This window comes from Chiloscyllium plagiosum, unplaced genomic scaffold (assembly GCF_037043375.1).
Source record: "Chiloscyllium plagiosum isolate Xiang-an unplaced genomic scaffold, Cpla_swu_hap1 HiC_scaffold_17, whole genome shotgun sequence".
NCBI lineage: Eukaryota > Metazoa > Chordata > Chondrichthyes > Orectolobiformes > Hemiscylliidae > Chiloscyllium > Chiloscyllium plagiosum.
This window is the reverse complement of record NW_028270155.1, coordinates 2,566,922-2,580,287: the sequence shown is the minus strand read 5'-3', so window position 1 is coordinate 2,580,287 and position 13,366 is coordinate 2,566,922. Positions and strand designations below refer to the sequence as shown.

The 13,366-nt window shown below is 53.3% G+C and overlaps 1 protein-coding gene across 2 annotated transcripts in view; it reads right to left on the bottom strand.

Moving 5' to 3' along the window:
* The window catches only part of LOC122558185 (WD repeat-containing protein 88-like), a 39,738-nt gene that overhangs the window by 8,323 nt on the left and 18,049 nt on the right, over window positions 1-13,366 (bottom strand). For both annotated transcript variants that reach the window (XM_043706492.2, XM_043706493.2), the window contains exons 5-8: window positions 10,056-10,194; window positions 6,475-6,604; window positions 5,955-6,136; window positions 3,440-3,522 (exon numbers count right to left, since the gene is read on the bottom strand). In XM_043706492.2, the coding sequence (XP_043562427.2) occupies window positions 3,440-3,522; window positions 5,955-6,136; window positions 6,475-6,604; window positions 10,056-10,194 (534 nt within the window). The remainder of the gene's footprint in view (window positions 1-3,439; window positions 3,523-5,954; window positions 6,137-6,474; window positions 6,605-10,055; window positions 10,195-13,366) is intronic.

Sequence of the window (13,366 nt, the reverse complement as noted above, 5' to 3'; positions counted from 1 at the left end):
CCCCTCTGGAATTCAGGTCCTTTGAACCAAGGCTGGAATGAGGTCAGGAGCTGAGTGGCCCTGGGGGAACCCAAACTGCATGTCACTGAGCAGGTTATTAGGATGTAGGTTTGCTCGCTGAGCTGTAGGTTTGATATCCAGACATTTCATTACCTGGCTAGGTAACATCATCAGTGGCGACCTCCAAGTGAAGCGAAGCTGTTGTCTCCTGCTTTCTATTTATATCTTTCTCCTGGATGGGGGTCCTGGGGTTTGTGGTGATGTCATTTCCTGTTCATTTTCTGAGGGGTTGATAGATGGTATCTAGATCTATGTGTTTGTTTATGGCGTTGTGGTTGGAGTGCCAGGCCTCTAGGAATTCTCTGGCATGTCTTTGCTTAGCCTGTCCTGGGATAGATGTGTTGTCCCAGTCGAAATGGTGGCTTTTTTCATCCGTGTGTAGGGCTACGAGGGAGAGAGGGTCGTGTCTTTTTGTGGCTAGCTGGTGTTCGTGTATCCTGGTGGCTAACTTTCTTCCTGTTTGTCCTATGTGGTGTTTGTGGCAGTCCTTGTATGGAAATTTGTAGACAACGTTGGTTTTGTCCATGGGTTGTACTGGGTCTTTTAAGTTTGTTAGTTTTTGTTTGAGAGTGTTGGTGGGTTTGTGTGCTACTAGGATTCTGAGGGGTCTTAGTAGTCTGGCTGTCATTTCTGAAGCTTCTTTGATGTATGGTAAGGTGGTTAGGGTTTCTGGCTGTGTTTGGTCTGCTTGTCGTAGTTTGTTCTTGAGGAATCTGCGCACTGTATTTTTTGAGTATCCGTTCTTCTTGAATACGTTGTATAGGTGGTTCTCCTCTGTTTTCCGAAGTTCGTCTGTGCTGCAGCTATAAATAGAAAGCAAGAGACAACAGCTTCGCTTCACTTGGAGGTCGCCACTGATGATGTTACCGAGCCAGGTAATGAAAGATCTGGATATCAAACCTACAGCTCAGCGAGCAAATCTACACCCTAAACCTCAACCTGAGCCACAAACCTTCACAAACCTTGCGAGCAGGTTATTGCTGAGCAGGTGCTGTTTGATAGCACCGTTGATGACACCTTCCATCACTTTACCTGTGGATCGAGAGTAGACTGATGGGGCGGTAATTGGCCGGGTTGGATTTGTCCTGCTTTTAATGTACAGGACATACCTGGGCAACTTTCCACATCGCCGGGTAGATATCAGTGTTGTAACTGTACTGGAACAGTTTGGCTAGGGGAGCGGCAAGTCTTCAGTACTATTGCCAGAATGTTGTCAGGACCCATAGCCTTTGCAGTCTCCAGCATCTCCAACCATTCCTTGATGTAACATGGAGTGAATTGAATTGGTTGAAGACTGGTATCGGAAATATTGGGACCACTGGAGGAGCCCAAGATCACCCACTTGGGCCTTCTTGCTGCAGACTGCTGCGAGTGCTTCAGCCTTAGCTTTTGCGCTGATGTGCTGGGCTCCTCCATCATTGACAATGGGGATATTTGTGGAGCCTCCTCCTCCAGTGAGTTGTTTAATCATCCATCATCGTTCACGACTGGATTTGGCAGGACTGCAGCTTCGATCTGATCCGACGTTTGTGGGATCGCTTAATTCTGTCTATCACTTGCTGCTTATACTGTATGGCAAGTAGTTCCTGTTTGGTGTTGTCACTAGATTGACACCTCATCTTCAGGTCTGCCTGGTGCTGCTCCTGGTATGCCCTCCTGCACTCTCCATTGAACCAGGGTTGATCCCCTGGCTTGATGGTAATGGTTGAGCAGGGGATATGCCGGACCCTGAGGTTACAGATTGTGCTGGAGTACAGTCCTGCTGCTGTTGATGGCCCACAGCGCCTTATGGATGTCCAGTGTTGAGTTGCTAGACCTGGTTGAAGTCTGTCTGTTTTAGCATGGTGATAGTGCTATACAACACAATGGAGGGTATTCTCAGTGTGAAGTCTCCACAAGGACTGTGCGGTGGTCACTCTTACTGATACTGTCATGGACAGATGTATCTGCAGCTGGCAGATTAGTAAGGATGAGGTCAAACACAATTTTTCCTCTTGTTGGTTCCCTCACCACCAGCCGCAGACCCAGCCTAGCAGCGATGTCCTTTAGGATCCGACCAGCTCGATCAGTGGTACTGCTGCTGAGCCACTCTTGGTGGTGGACACTGAAACCCCCCACCCAGAGGACATTCTGTGGCCTTGCCATCCTCAGTGCTTCCTCCAAGTGTTGTTCAACATGGAGGGGTAACGATTCATCAGCTGAGGGAGGACGGTACGGGGTAATCAGCAGCGGGTTTCCTTGCCCCTGTTTAACCTGAAGCCATGAGACTTCATGGGATCTGGAGTCAATGTTGAGGACTCCCAGGGCAACTCCCTCCTGACTGAATCCCACTGTGCTGTCCCTTCCCCTGCTGGGTCTGTCCTGCTGGTGGGACGTGGCATATCCAGGGATGGTGATGGTGGGGTCTGAGATGTTGTCTGTAAGGTATGATTCCGTGAGTATGGCTGTGTCGGGCTGTCCCTTGACTAGTCTGTGAGACAGATCTCCCAATGTTGGCACGAGCCCCCAGATGTCAGTGAGGAGGGCCCTGCAGGGTGGGCAGGACTGTTTCTGTCGTTGTCTTTTCTGGTACCTATGTCCGTGCTGGGTGATCTGTTCAGTTTCATTTCTTTGAGGCTTTGAAACAATTGGTACAACTGACTTGTTAAAGCCATTTCAGAGGGCAGCTGAGAGTCATCCACATTGCTGTGGGTCTGGAATCACATGGAGGCCAGAGCAGGTGGTGATGGCAGATTAGGCAAAAGTGAGGACTGCAGATGCTGGAGATCAGAGTCTAGATTAGAGTGGTGCTGGAAAAGCACAGCAGGTCAGGCAGCATCTGAGGTGCAGGAAAATTGATGTTTCATGCAAAAGCCCTTCATCAGGAATGAAGGCAAGGAGCCTCCAGGGTGGAGAGGTAAATGGGGCTGGGGTAAGGGATGAGGAAACTGGTGAAGTCCACAATGTCAGATCTCCTTCCCTAAAGGACAATAGTGAACCAGATGGGTTTTTCTGACAATTGACAGTGGATTCCTGGCGATCAGTAGATTATTAATTCCAGATTTGTTTTATTGAATTAAAGATCCACCATCTGCTGTGGCGAGGTTCAAACTTGGGTCCCCAGAACATTAGCTGTGTTTCTGGATTAATAATCTGGCAATAATACCACTAAGCCATTGCTGCCTCCTCACTTCCCACTAACCTCCAAAGTCCACACTCCAACCTGCCCCTCTCCCTGATGCCTGATCACCATCACCTCCTTCCTTCCCACAACCCACAAATATCTCTCCCTTCTCCCTAAACACTACCATCCCAACAGCCCGTCGCAGGTGCTCGCAGTTCGCAGGGATAGGAATAGTTATGTCCCAATGCATTTACTCCAATATGAAGTTTAACAAACCTTTAAAACCAGTTTCCTGTATAGTCCGGCTGTGTCCCATATCGATATGGTTTGGTCGTAAGAGCCAGCTACAATCAGCGTTGCTATTGAACAAGAACAGAGTACAGTGAAGGAGAGCAACATAGTGGCAGCTAAGGCTCAGGGGGTCGCACACATAGCCACAACTTCAGGATATTCAGTTCAAACCCCATTTGACAGGCCTGAGCACAACACACATTCAATACCAAGAGAGTGTCACACTGTCAGAGGGTCAGTGCTGAGGGAGTGCCACACTGTCGGAGGGTCAGCCCTGAGGGAGTTCCACACTGTCGGAGGGTCAGCCCTGAGGGAGTGCCACACTGTCGGAGGGTCAGTGCTGAGGGAGTGCCGCACTGTAGGAGGGTCAGCCCTGAGGCAGTGCCACACTGTCGGAGGGTCAGTGCTGAGGGAGTGCCACACTGTCAGAGGGTCAGTGCTGAGGGAGTGCCGCACTGTCGGAGGGTCAGCCCTGAGGGAGTGCCGCACTGTCGGAGGGTCAGTGCTGAGGGAGTGCCGCACTGTCGGAGGGTCAGCCCTGAGGGAGTGCCGCACTGTCGGAGGGTCAGTGCTGAGGGAGTGCCACACTGTCAGAGGGTCAGTGCTGAGGGAGTGCCGCACTGTAGGAGGGTCAGTGCTGAGGGAGTGCCGCACTGTAGGAGGGTCAGTGCTGAGGGAGTGCCGCACTGTAGGAGGGTCAGTGCTGAGGGAGTGCCGCACTGTCGGAGGGTCTGTGCTGAGGGAGTGCCGCACTGTAGGAGGGTCAGTGCTGAGGGAGTGCCGCACTGTAGGAGGGTCAGTGCTGGGGGAGTGCCGCACTGTAGGAGGGTCAGTGCTGGGGGAGTGCCGCACAGTAGGAGGGTCTGTGCTGAGGGAGTGCCGCACTGTAGGAGGGTCAGTGCTGAGGGAGTGCCACACTGTAGGAGGGTCAGTGCTGAGGGAGTGCCGCACTGTAGGAGGGTCAGTGCTGGGGGAGTGCCGCACTGTAGGAGGGTCTGTGCTGAGGGAGTGCCGCACTATAGGAGGGTCAGTGCTGAGGGAGTGGCGCACTGTAGGAGGGTCAGTGCTGAGGGAGTGCCGCACTGTAGGAGGGTCAGCCCTGAGGGAGTTCCACACTGTCGGAGGGTCAGCCCTGAGGGAGTGCCACACTGTCAGAGGGTCAGTGCTGAGGGAGTGCCGCACTGTCGGAGGGTCAGCCCTGAGGGAGTGCCGCACTGTCGGAGGGTCAGTGCTGAGGGAGTGCCACACTGTCAGAGGGTCAGTGCTGAGGGAGTGCCGCACTGTAGGAGGGTCAGTGCTGAGGGAGTGCCGCACTGTAGGAGGGTCAGTGCTGAGGGAGTGCCGCACTGTAGGAGGGTCAGTGCTGAGGGAGTGCCGCACTGTCGGAGGGTCTGTGCTGAGGGAGTGCCGCACTGTAGGAGGGTCAGTGCTGAGGGAGTGCCGCACTGTAGGAGGGTCAGTGCTGGGGGAGTGCCGCACTGTAGGAGGGTCAGTGCTGGGGGAGTGCCGCACAGTAGGAGGGTCTGTGCTGAGGGAGTGCCGCACTGTAGGAGGGTCAGTGCTGAGGGAGTGCCACACTGTAGGAGGGTCAGTGCTGAGGGAGTGCCGCACTGTAGGAGGGTCAGTGCTGGGGGAGTGCCGCACTGTAGGAGGGTCTGTGCTGAGGGAGTGCCGCACTATAGGAGGGTCAGTGCTGAGGGAGTGCCGCACTGTAGGAGGGTCAGCCCTGAGGGAGTTCCACACTGTCGGAGGGTCAGCCCTGAGGGAGTGCCACACTGTCGGAGGGTCAGTGCTGAGGCAGTGCCGCACTGTAGGAGGGTCTGTGCTGAGGGAGTGCCGCACTGTCGGAGGGGCAATGCTGAGGGAGTGCCGCACTGTCGGAGGGTCAGTGCTGAGGGAGTGCCGCACTGTCAGAGGGTCTGTGCTGAGGGAGTGCCGCACTGTCGGAGGGTCTGTGCTGAGGGAGTGCCGCACTGTAGGAGGGTATGTGCTGAGGGAGTGCCGCACTGTAGGAGGGTCAGTGCTGGGGGAGTGCCGCACTGTAGGAGGGTCTGTGCTGAGGGAGTGCCGCACTGTAGGAGGGTCAGTGCTGGGGGAGTGCCGCACTGTAGGAGGGTCAGTGCTGGGGGAGTGCCGCACTGTAGGAGGGTCTGTGCTGAGGGAGTGCCGCACTGTCGGAGGGTCAGTGCTGAGGGAGTGCCGCACTGTCGGAGGGTCAGTGCTGAGGGAGTGCCGCACTGTCGGAGGGTCAGTGCTGAGGGAGTGCCGCACTGTCAGAGGGTCTGTGCTGAGGGAGTGCCGCACTGTCGGAGGGTCTGTGCTGAGGGAGTGCCATACTGTCAGAGTCTGTAGGGGGTAAGAGTGAGATCAGATGAGACTGTGGTCTTCTTTTGTCACTAATTGATTGCTGATTGCCTTGACTGAACATTGAGTTGAAAAGCTGTTTGTGAAGCTGTACAGTGCAGGCCTGTGACTAGCCTTGTTTATTGAATGTGCTCACCATCGTTGGAGATCATACAGGAACTGATGCAACCATGGTGACCATCACTGAGACTCTGTGGGCCCCGGGATCGGAAATTGCCCACGGTGATGTCCCACACCAGCAGCGACCTGTCCCAGGAGGCTGTGCACAGTACGTTACCGGTCTGGTTGAAGCAGCAATCTGACACCACATTCCTGTGCCTGGGAAGGAGTGAAAATACATTCCAGTCTCTTCAGCTTTTCCTGATAACTATAACAACAACCTGAATGGATGTGTCGCTAGGCCTCGCTGGAGCATTATCAAACATTAAATTGACACTAAGGCACAGAAGTATGTCACCTATCATCTCATTACATATTTTTATGTAGCTTTTCCAGAGCATCTACTGGTCAAAGTGTTGACTAACCAAGGTTTAAGGTTACTTCAGCCTTCCCCATCCTTCAAATCTATCCCTCAATGTAGAAATGATCCTACGAGCCTGCTGCAATATTTCCAGCCCCTTCCCAGTTAAAACTCCAATGTAAAGTTATCTCCGTACTTCCTCAACGTCATGGTTGTTCTCTTCACTGACATGTCCCAGATTCGGGCAGTCCCGTCACAGGATGTAGATGCCAATCTCTGTCCATCTGGATGGAAACAGCAGCTTGTCACAGTGCTGCGGTGCTGTTCTGGGAGAACCAGGCAGAGAATAATTACAATCCGCACTCAGTCAGTAATTACAAACCTCCCTCACTCAGCGTCCAGCTACGATCCTCCCTCAGCATCCAGCTACAATCCGCACTCAGCATTCAGCTACGATCCTCCCTCAGCATCCAGCTACAATCCTCCCTCCGCATTCAGCTACGATCCTCCCTCAGCATCCAGCTACAATCCTCCCTCCGCATTCAGCTACGATCCTCCCTCAGCATCCAGCTACAATCCTCCCTCAGCATCCAGCTACGATCCTCCCTCAGCGTCCAGCTACGATCCTCCCTCAGCATCCAGCTACAATCCTCCCTCAGCATCCAGCTACAATCCGCACTCAGCGTCCAGCTACAATCCGCACTCAGCGTCCAGCTACAATCCGCACTCAGCGTCCAGCTACAATCCGCACTCAGCGTCCAGCTACAATCCGCACTCCGCATTCAGCTACAATCCGCACTCAGCGTCCAGCTACAATCCGCACTCCGCATTCAGCTACGATCCTCCCTCAGCGTCCAGCTACGATCCTCCCTCAGCATCCAGCTACAATCCTCCCTCCGCATTCAGCTACAATCCTCCCTCCGCATTCAGCTACGATCCTCCCTCAGCATCCAGCTACAATCCGCACTCAGCGTCCAGCTACGATCCTCCCTCAGCATCCAGCTACAATCCTCCCTCCGCATTCAGCTACAATCCTCCCTCCGCATTCAGCTACGATCCTCCCTCAGCATCCAGCTACAATCCGCACTCAGCGTCCAGCTACGATCCTCCCTCAGCATCCAGCTACAATCCGCACTCAGCGTCCAGCTACGATCCTCCCTCAGCATCCAGCTACAATCCGCACTCAGCATTCAGCTACGATCCTCCCTCAGCATCCAGCTACAATCCTCCCTCCGCATTCAGCTATGATCCTCCCTCAGCATCCAGCTACAATCCTCCCTCCGCATTCAGCTACGATCCTCCCTCAGCATCCAGCTACAATCCTCCCTCCGCATTCAGCTACAATCCTCCCTCCGCATTCAGCTACAATCCTCCCTCCGCATTCAGCTACGATCCTCCCTCCGCATCCAGCTACGATCCTCCCTCAGCGTCCAGCTACGATCCTCCCTCAGCGTCCAGCTACGATCCTCCCTCAGCATTCAGCTACGATCCTCCCTCAGCATTCAGCTACGATCCTCCCTCCGCATTCAGTTACAATCCGCACTCAGCGTCCAGCTACGATGCTCCCTCCGCATCCAGCTACAATCCGCACTCAGCGTCCAGCTACGATCCTCCCTCAGCATCCAGCTACGATCCTCCCTCAGCATCCAGCTACGATGCTCCCTCCGCATTCAGTTACAATCCGCACTCAGCGTCCAGCTACGATCCTCCCTCAGCATCCAGCTACGATCCTCCCTCAGCATCCAGCTACGATCCTCCCTCAGCATCCAGCTACGATCCTCCCTCAGCATTCAGCTACGATCCTCCCTCAGCATTCAGCTACGATCCTCCCTCAGCATTCAGCTACGATCCTCCCTCAGCATTCAGCTACGATCCTCCCTCCGCATCCAGCTACAATCCGCACTCAGCGTCCAGTCCTAATCCACACTCAGCGTCCAGCTACGATCCTCCCTCAGTGTCCAGCTACGGTCCTCCCTCAGCGTCCAGCTACAATCCTCCCTCAGCATCCAGCTACAATCCTCCCTCAGCATCCAGCTACAATCCTCCCTCAGCATCCAGCTACAATCCTCCCTCAGCGTCCAGCTACAATCCTCCCTCAGCGTCCAGCTACAATCCTCCCTCAGCGTCCAGCTACAATCCTCCCTCAGCGTCCAGCTACAATCCTCCCTCAGCGTCCAGCTACAATCCTCCCTCAGCGTCCAGCTACAATCCTCCCTCAGCATCCAGCTACACTCCTCTCTCAGCATCCAGCTACAATCCTCCCTCAGCATCCAGCTACAATCCTCCCTCAGCGTCCAGCTACAATCCTCCCTCAGCGTCCAGCTACAATCCTCCCTCAGCATCCAGCTACAATCCGCACTCAGCGTCCAGTCCCAATCCGCACTCAGCGTCCAGTCCCAATCCGCACTCAGCGTCCAGTCCCAATCCGCACTCAGCGTCCAGTCCCAATCCGCACTCAGCGTCCAGCTACAATCCGCACTCAGCGTCCAGTCCCAATCCGCACTCAGCGTCCAGCTACAATCCTCCCTCAGCGTCCAGCTACAATCCTCTCTCAGCGTCCAGCTACAATCCTCTCAGCATCCAGTCCCAATCCGCACTCAGCGTCCAGCTACAATCGTCCCTCAGCGTCCAGCTACAATCATCCCTCAGCGTCCAGCTACAATCCTCCCTCAGCGTCCAGCTACAATCCTCCCTCAGCGTCCAGCTACAATCGTCCCTCAGCGTCCAGCTACAATCGTCCCTCAGCGTCCAGCTACAATCCTCTCTCAGCGTCCAGCTACAATCCTCCCTCAGCGTCCAGTTCCAATCCACACTCGGCGTCCAGCTACAATCCACACTCAGCGTCCAGCTACAATCGTCCCTCAGCATCCAGCTGCAATCCTCCATCAGCATCCAGCTACAAGCGTTCCTCAGCGTCCAGTTCCAATCCTCCATCAGCATCCAGCTACAATCGTCCCTCAGCGTCCAGCTACAATCCTCTCTCAGCGTCCAGCTACAATCCTCTCTCAGCGTCCTGTCCCAATCCACACTCAGCATCCAGCTACAATCCTCCCTCAGCGTCCAGCTACAATCCTCCCTCAGCGTCCAGCTACAATCCGCACTCAGCGTCCAGTCCCAATCCGCACTCAGCGTCCAGCTACAATCCTCCCTCAGCGTCCAGCTACAATCCTCCCTCAGCGTCCAGCTACAATCCTCTCTCAGCGTCCAGTTCCAATCCTCCCTCAGTAATCCACAAACTCACTGCAGATGTCATTCCTATGTCACTCACCCTTAGAGAGCCTGGTGATGGTGCTGGGGAGGAATGTCATTGGTGACGGAAAGTGGGGAGAGGAATGGGAGAGAGGGCGAGTGGATGAAGGAGGTTAGGGAATTCCCACACACTCCTCCCACTGCACATCCGCTCGATCTGACTGGTTATTCCCCTCCAGATTTACTCCCACTCCCCTTGCCATTCTCTTCACCCTCCATTCCACCACCATTGCCCTCCTCTCTCCCCTACATTCAAACTCTTCCATGTTCTTTTATTCATTCATGGATTAGGGCATTGCTGGCTGGTCCAGTATTTATTGCCCATTCCTAATTGCCCCTTGAGAAGGTACTGCTGCTCTGCTGACCTTGTCCTTGTAAGTGGTAACGGTGACAGTTTTGGAAGACACTGTCTCCCTTTCCCAGACGTTTACTGTTCCCTCCCCAGCTATGCCCTCCTTCACCAAGAGCCCTGGTGCCCAGCCTATCCAGGGCCCATCCTCCAGGGGTGGTGCTGACTGTGACGCTTACCTTGCAGGTTTGCGATGCTCTCCCCACTTTCAGTGGCTCTGACATAAACAGCATTGTCAATATCACTCCCAGTCACAATGTACTTCCCATCGAGAGACACATCGCAGCAGGTCAATGGTCGCGTGTGAACCACAGACCACTAATAGGGAAGAGAGAAGCTGTTCAAGCAGTTAGAGAACAATTGAGGCTATTCTGCCCATTGTGCCTGGACTGGCTCTTTGGTAAACACATCCCATTAAACCCACTGTTCTGTCAATTCCCTAGCAGTAAGTGGATTGATTTTCTCAACCCTATAAACCCAACACAGCCCCTTTTACCCAACGTAACCTCCTTACCCCTATATAACCACTTACACATAAATCTCTCTCACCTCCACATTCCCCACTCTCATTCACCTCTCTTACCCCATACATACCCCTGCCACCCCACAGCATCCCTCCTACTCCAATATGCCTCACTTGGCTCCATATCTCTTACTCAGCCCTATAAATTGTGCTCACTCTGCTATTCTCCGTCTACTCTCATACATCCCAATCACCGCAATCCATTTCAGTCACTCCCAAATACCCCATTCACCTCTAATCCCCACTCACTGCACTGCCCACACCCTCATCCCCTCACTCCTGACACTCAGATCTAGGTCCACACTCCACCTCACCGTCCCTCATGGTCAAATGCTGTCAGCCTCACACCTATCTCTCCTTCTCTTCATCTCCATCCATATTCAGCCATGATAGTCCCAGCACCCAAACACAGAGTGAATCATTACTGACATACTGCCCTCTCCCTGCCTGACAAGGTGACATACAACAGTGGGGCCACTCGGAGAGACCTGCGTCTCCTGGACCCGCTGGCTCCCAGCCCCATGGATCAATTCTGCTGGAGCATGTGCTCTCTGGCCTCACAGAGATCATTGCGGATGACAGTATGGTGTTGCACGATGCACCTTGCCAGCTTCCAGCTCACCCTCATACTGCTGTCTAGCCACGACCAGCTTCCCTTACACTCCTCCCTCCTCCCGCCCCATCATCAGGCCCTCTGCACTCTCTTCCCTCATCCCAACCTAAGTTCCTGCTTAGAGATCCCGAGGAACTGGCCCCTACCCAGTCAGCTGCCCCAGCGGCAGCAGGAGGGGGGGGATGTTGATGCTGGTGGTTGGGGAGGTGGGGGTAGGGAGTGAGAGGGAAAAGCAGCACTGCATTGACAGACAGGTTCCATCATTTGGTGCTGACCCTTGCAGCCTCCAGCTCAAATTCTAGCACTGCACTCACTTTCAGGAATAGATTAGAGTGGCGAGTGAGGAGTGGATTGTGGCCAGTGCAGGGAACAGGGGCGGGCTTGTGTGTTAGTTCACAGGGTTATAGACGTCTCCTGTTGCAGAGGATCCCAATTGGTCTGTCACGTTGTTGCTGCAGGATGCACTGACTGACCTGTCAGGCAGCATCCTGTCACCACCAGGGAGCTATGGTGAAGGTTGGCTCTAACTGGGCAGAGGGCTCTATGCCATCTTCCTGTCAGGCAGCAGAGCCAGAAGCAGTGTCACTGCTGCCCACCTACTGGATGCAGCCTGTGTGTGGCCTGGTCACTCAAGCCCACATCCTCCCTGAAGCTGCAATATCCCCCCACCCACCTCCAAATACAGGAACACTCCACAACTACATATCCACAAAACATTCCAGAGGCATTCCAGAAAGACTGCAATAGCAGAAGTTATTATAAATTCCTCGAGCTGCCTCTTCACTGAGAAAGCTTGCTGAACACAAGTCAGGAGGCAGCTGTTGGGGTTTCAGGTAATGATCACGTTGGGCCTTTGAGCAACTTCCTCTCAATCTATCCCGAGTGATAAGTGAGTTCCTCCAATGGGGCTGTGTGCTCCAAATATAGGGATTGAGTGTTACATAAGCTGGTAAGGTTGACAGGGGGTGACACCATTTCAGATCGTAAGACATAGGAAATAGGAACAGGAGTAGGCCATTTGGCCCCTTGAGCCCGTTACACCATTCAGTAGAACCATGGATGATCCGATATTCCTCATGTCCCTTGATCTCCCTACTGAGCAAGAATCTACCTCGGCCTTAAATATACACAAGGACTCTACCCCCACAGCTCCCTGGAGCAAGGAGTTCCAAAAGCACTCTACCATCTGTGAGGAGAAATTCTTCCTCATCTCAGCGTGAAATTGGTACCCCCCCTTTATTCTAAGATTGTGCCCTCTGATCCCAGGCTCTCCCACAAGGAGAAATATTCTCTCTGCATTTATCCAGTCAAACCCCTTCGGAATCCCCGATGTTTCACCTCTCATTCTTTTAAACTTCAGCGAGTCCAAACCTGTTTGCTGATAAGACAATCGCTGCATACCCAGGATCATGGTGGTGAATCTTCCTGCAGGGGTGCAGTGAAACCCGAGTGGTACTGCCAGTAACGGCAGAGTTCACTAATGGCAGCAGTCACCATCAGTACGAGAGCCTGAGAATCCAACCCCTGAATGGATCATTGGCAATTTCAGTGAGAAATGTTAACAAAATGTCTGACAAGGAGCCCTGATAACAGGAAGATGTGCAGAAATGTGCATCGACACAAGATTTATAGAACATAGAGCAGTACAGCACAGTATATGCCCTTCGGCCCATGATGTTGTGCTGAGCATTTATCTTAATCTAAGATCAACCTAATATACACACCCCGCAATTTACTGCTGTCCAGGTGCTTGTCCAGCAGTTGCTTAAATATCCCTAATGTCTCTGACTCTACTACCACCACTGGCAGTGCATTCCACACACCCACCACTCTCTGTGTAAAAAACCTACCTCTGACATCTCCCCTAAACCTTCCTTCAATCACCTTAAAGTTATGACCACTTGTGATAGCCATTTCTGATCTGGGAAAAGGTCTCTGGCTATCCACTCTGTCTATTCCTCTCATTACCTTGTACCCCTCTATCAAGTCACCTCTCTTCCTTCTTCTCTCCAGAGTGAAAAGCCCGAGCTCACTCCACCTTTCTTCACAAGACATGCCCTCCAGTCCCGGCAGCGTCCTGGTAAATCTCCTCTGCATCCTCTCTAAAGCATCTACATCCTTCCGATAATGAGGCAACTAGAACTGGACACTATATTCCAAGTGTGGTCTAACCAGGGGTTTTATAGAGCTGCAGCAAAACCTCGCGGCTCTTAAACTCAGTCCCCCAGTTGATGAAAGTCAAAACACCATACGCCTTCTTAACAACCCTAACAACTAGGGTGGTACCTTTGAGGGACCTATGTACATGGACCCCAAGTTCCTGCTGTTCCTCCACACCGCCAAGAATCCTGTCT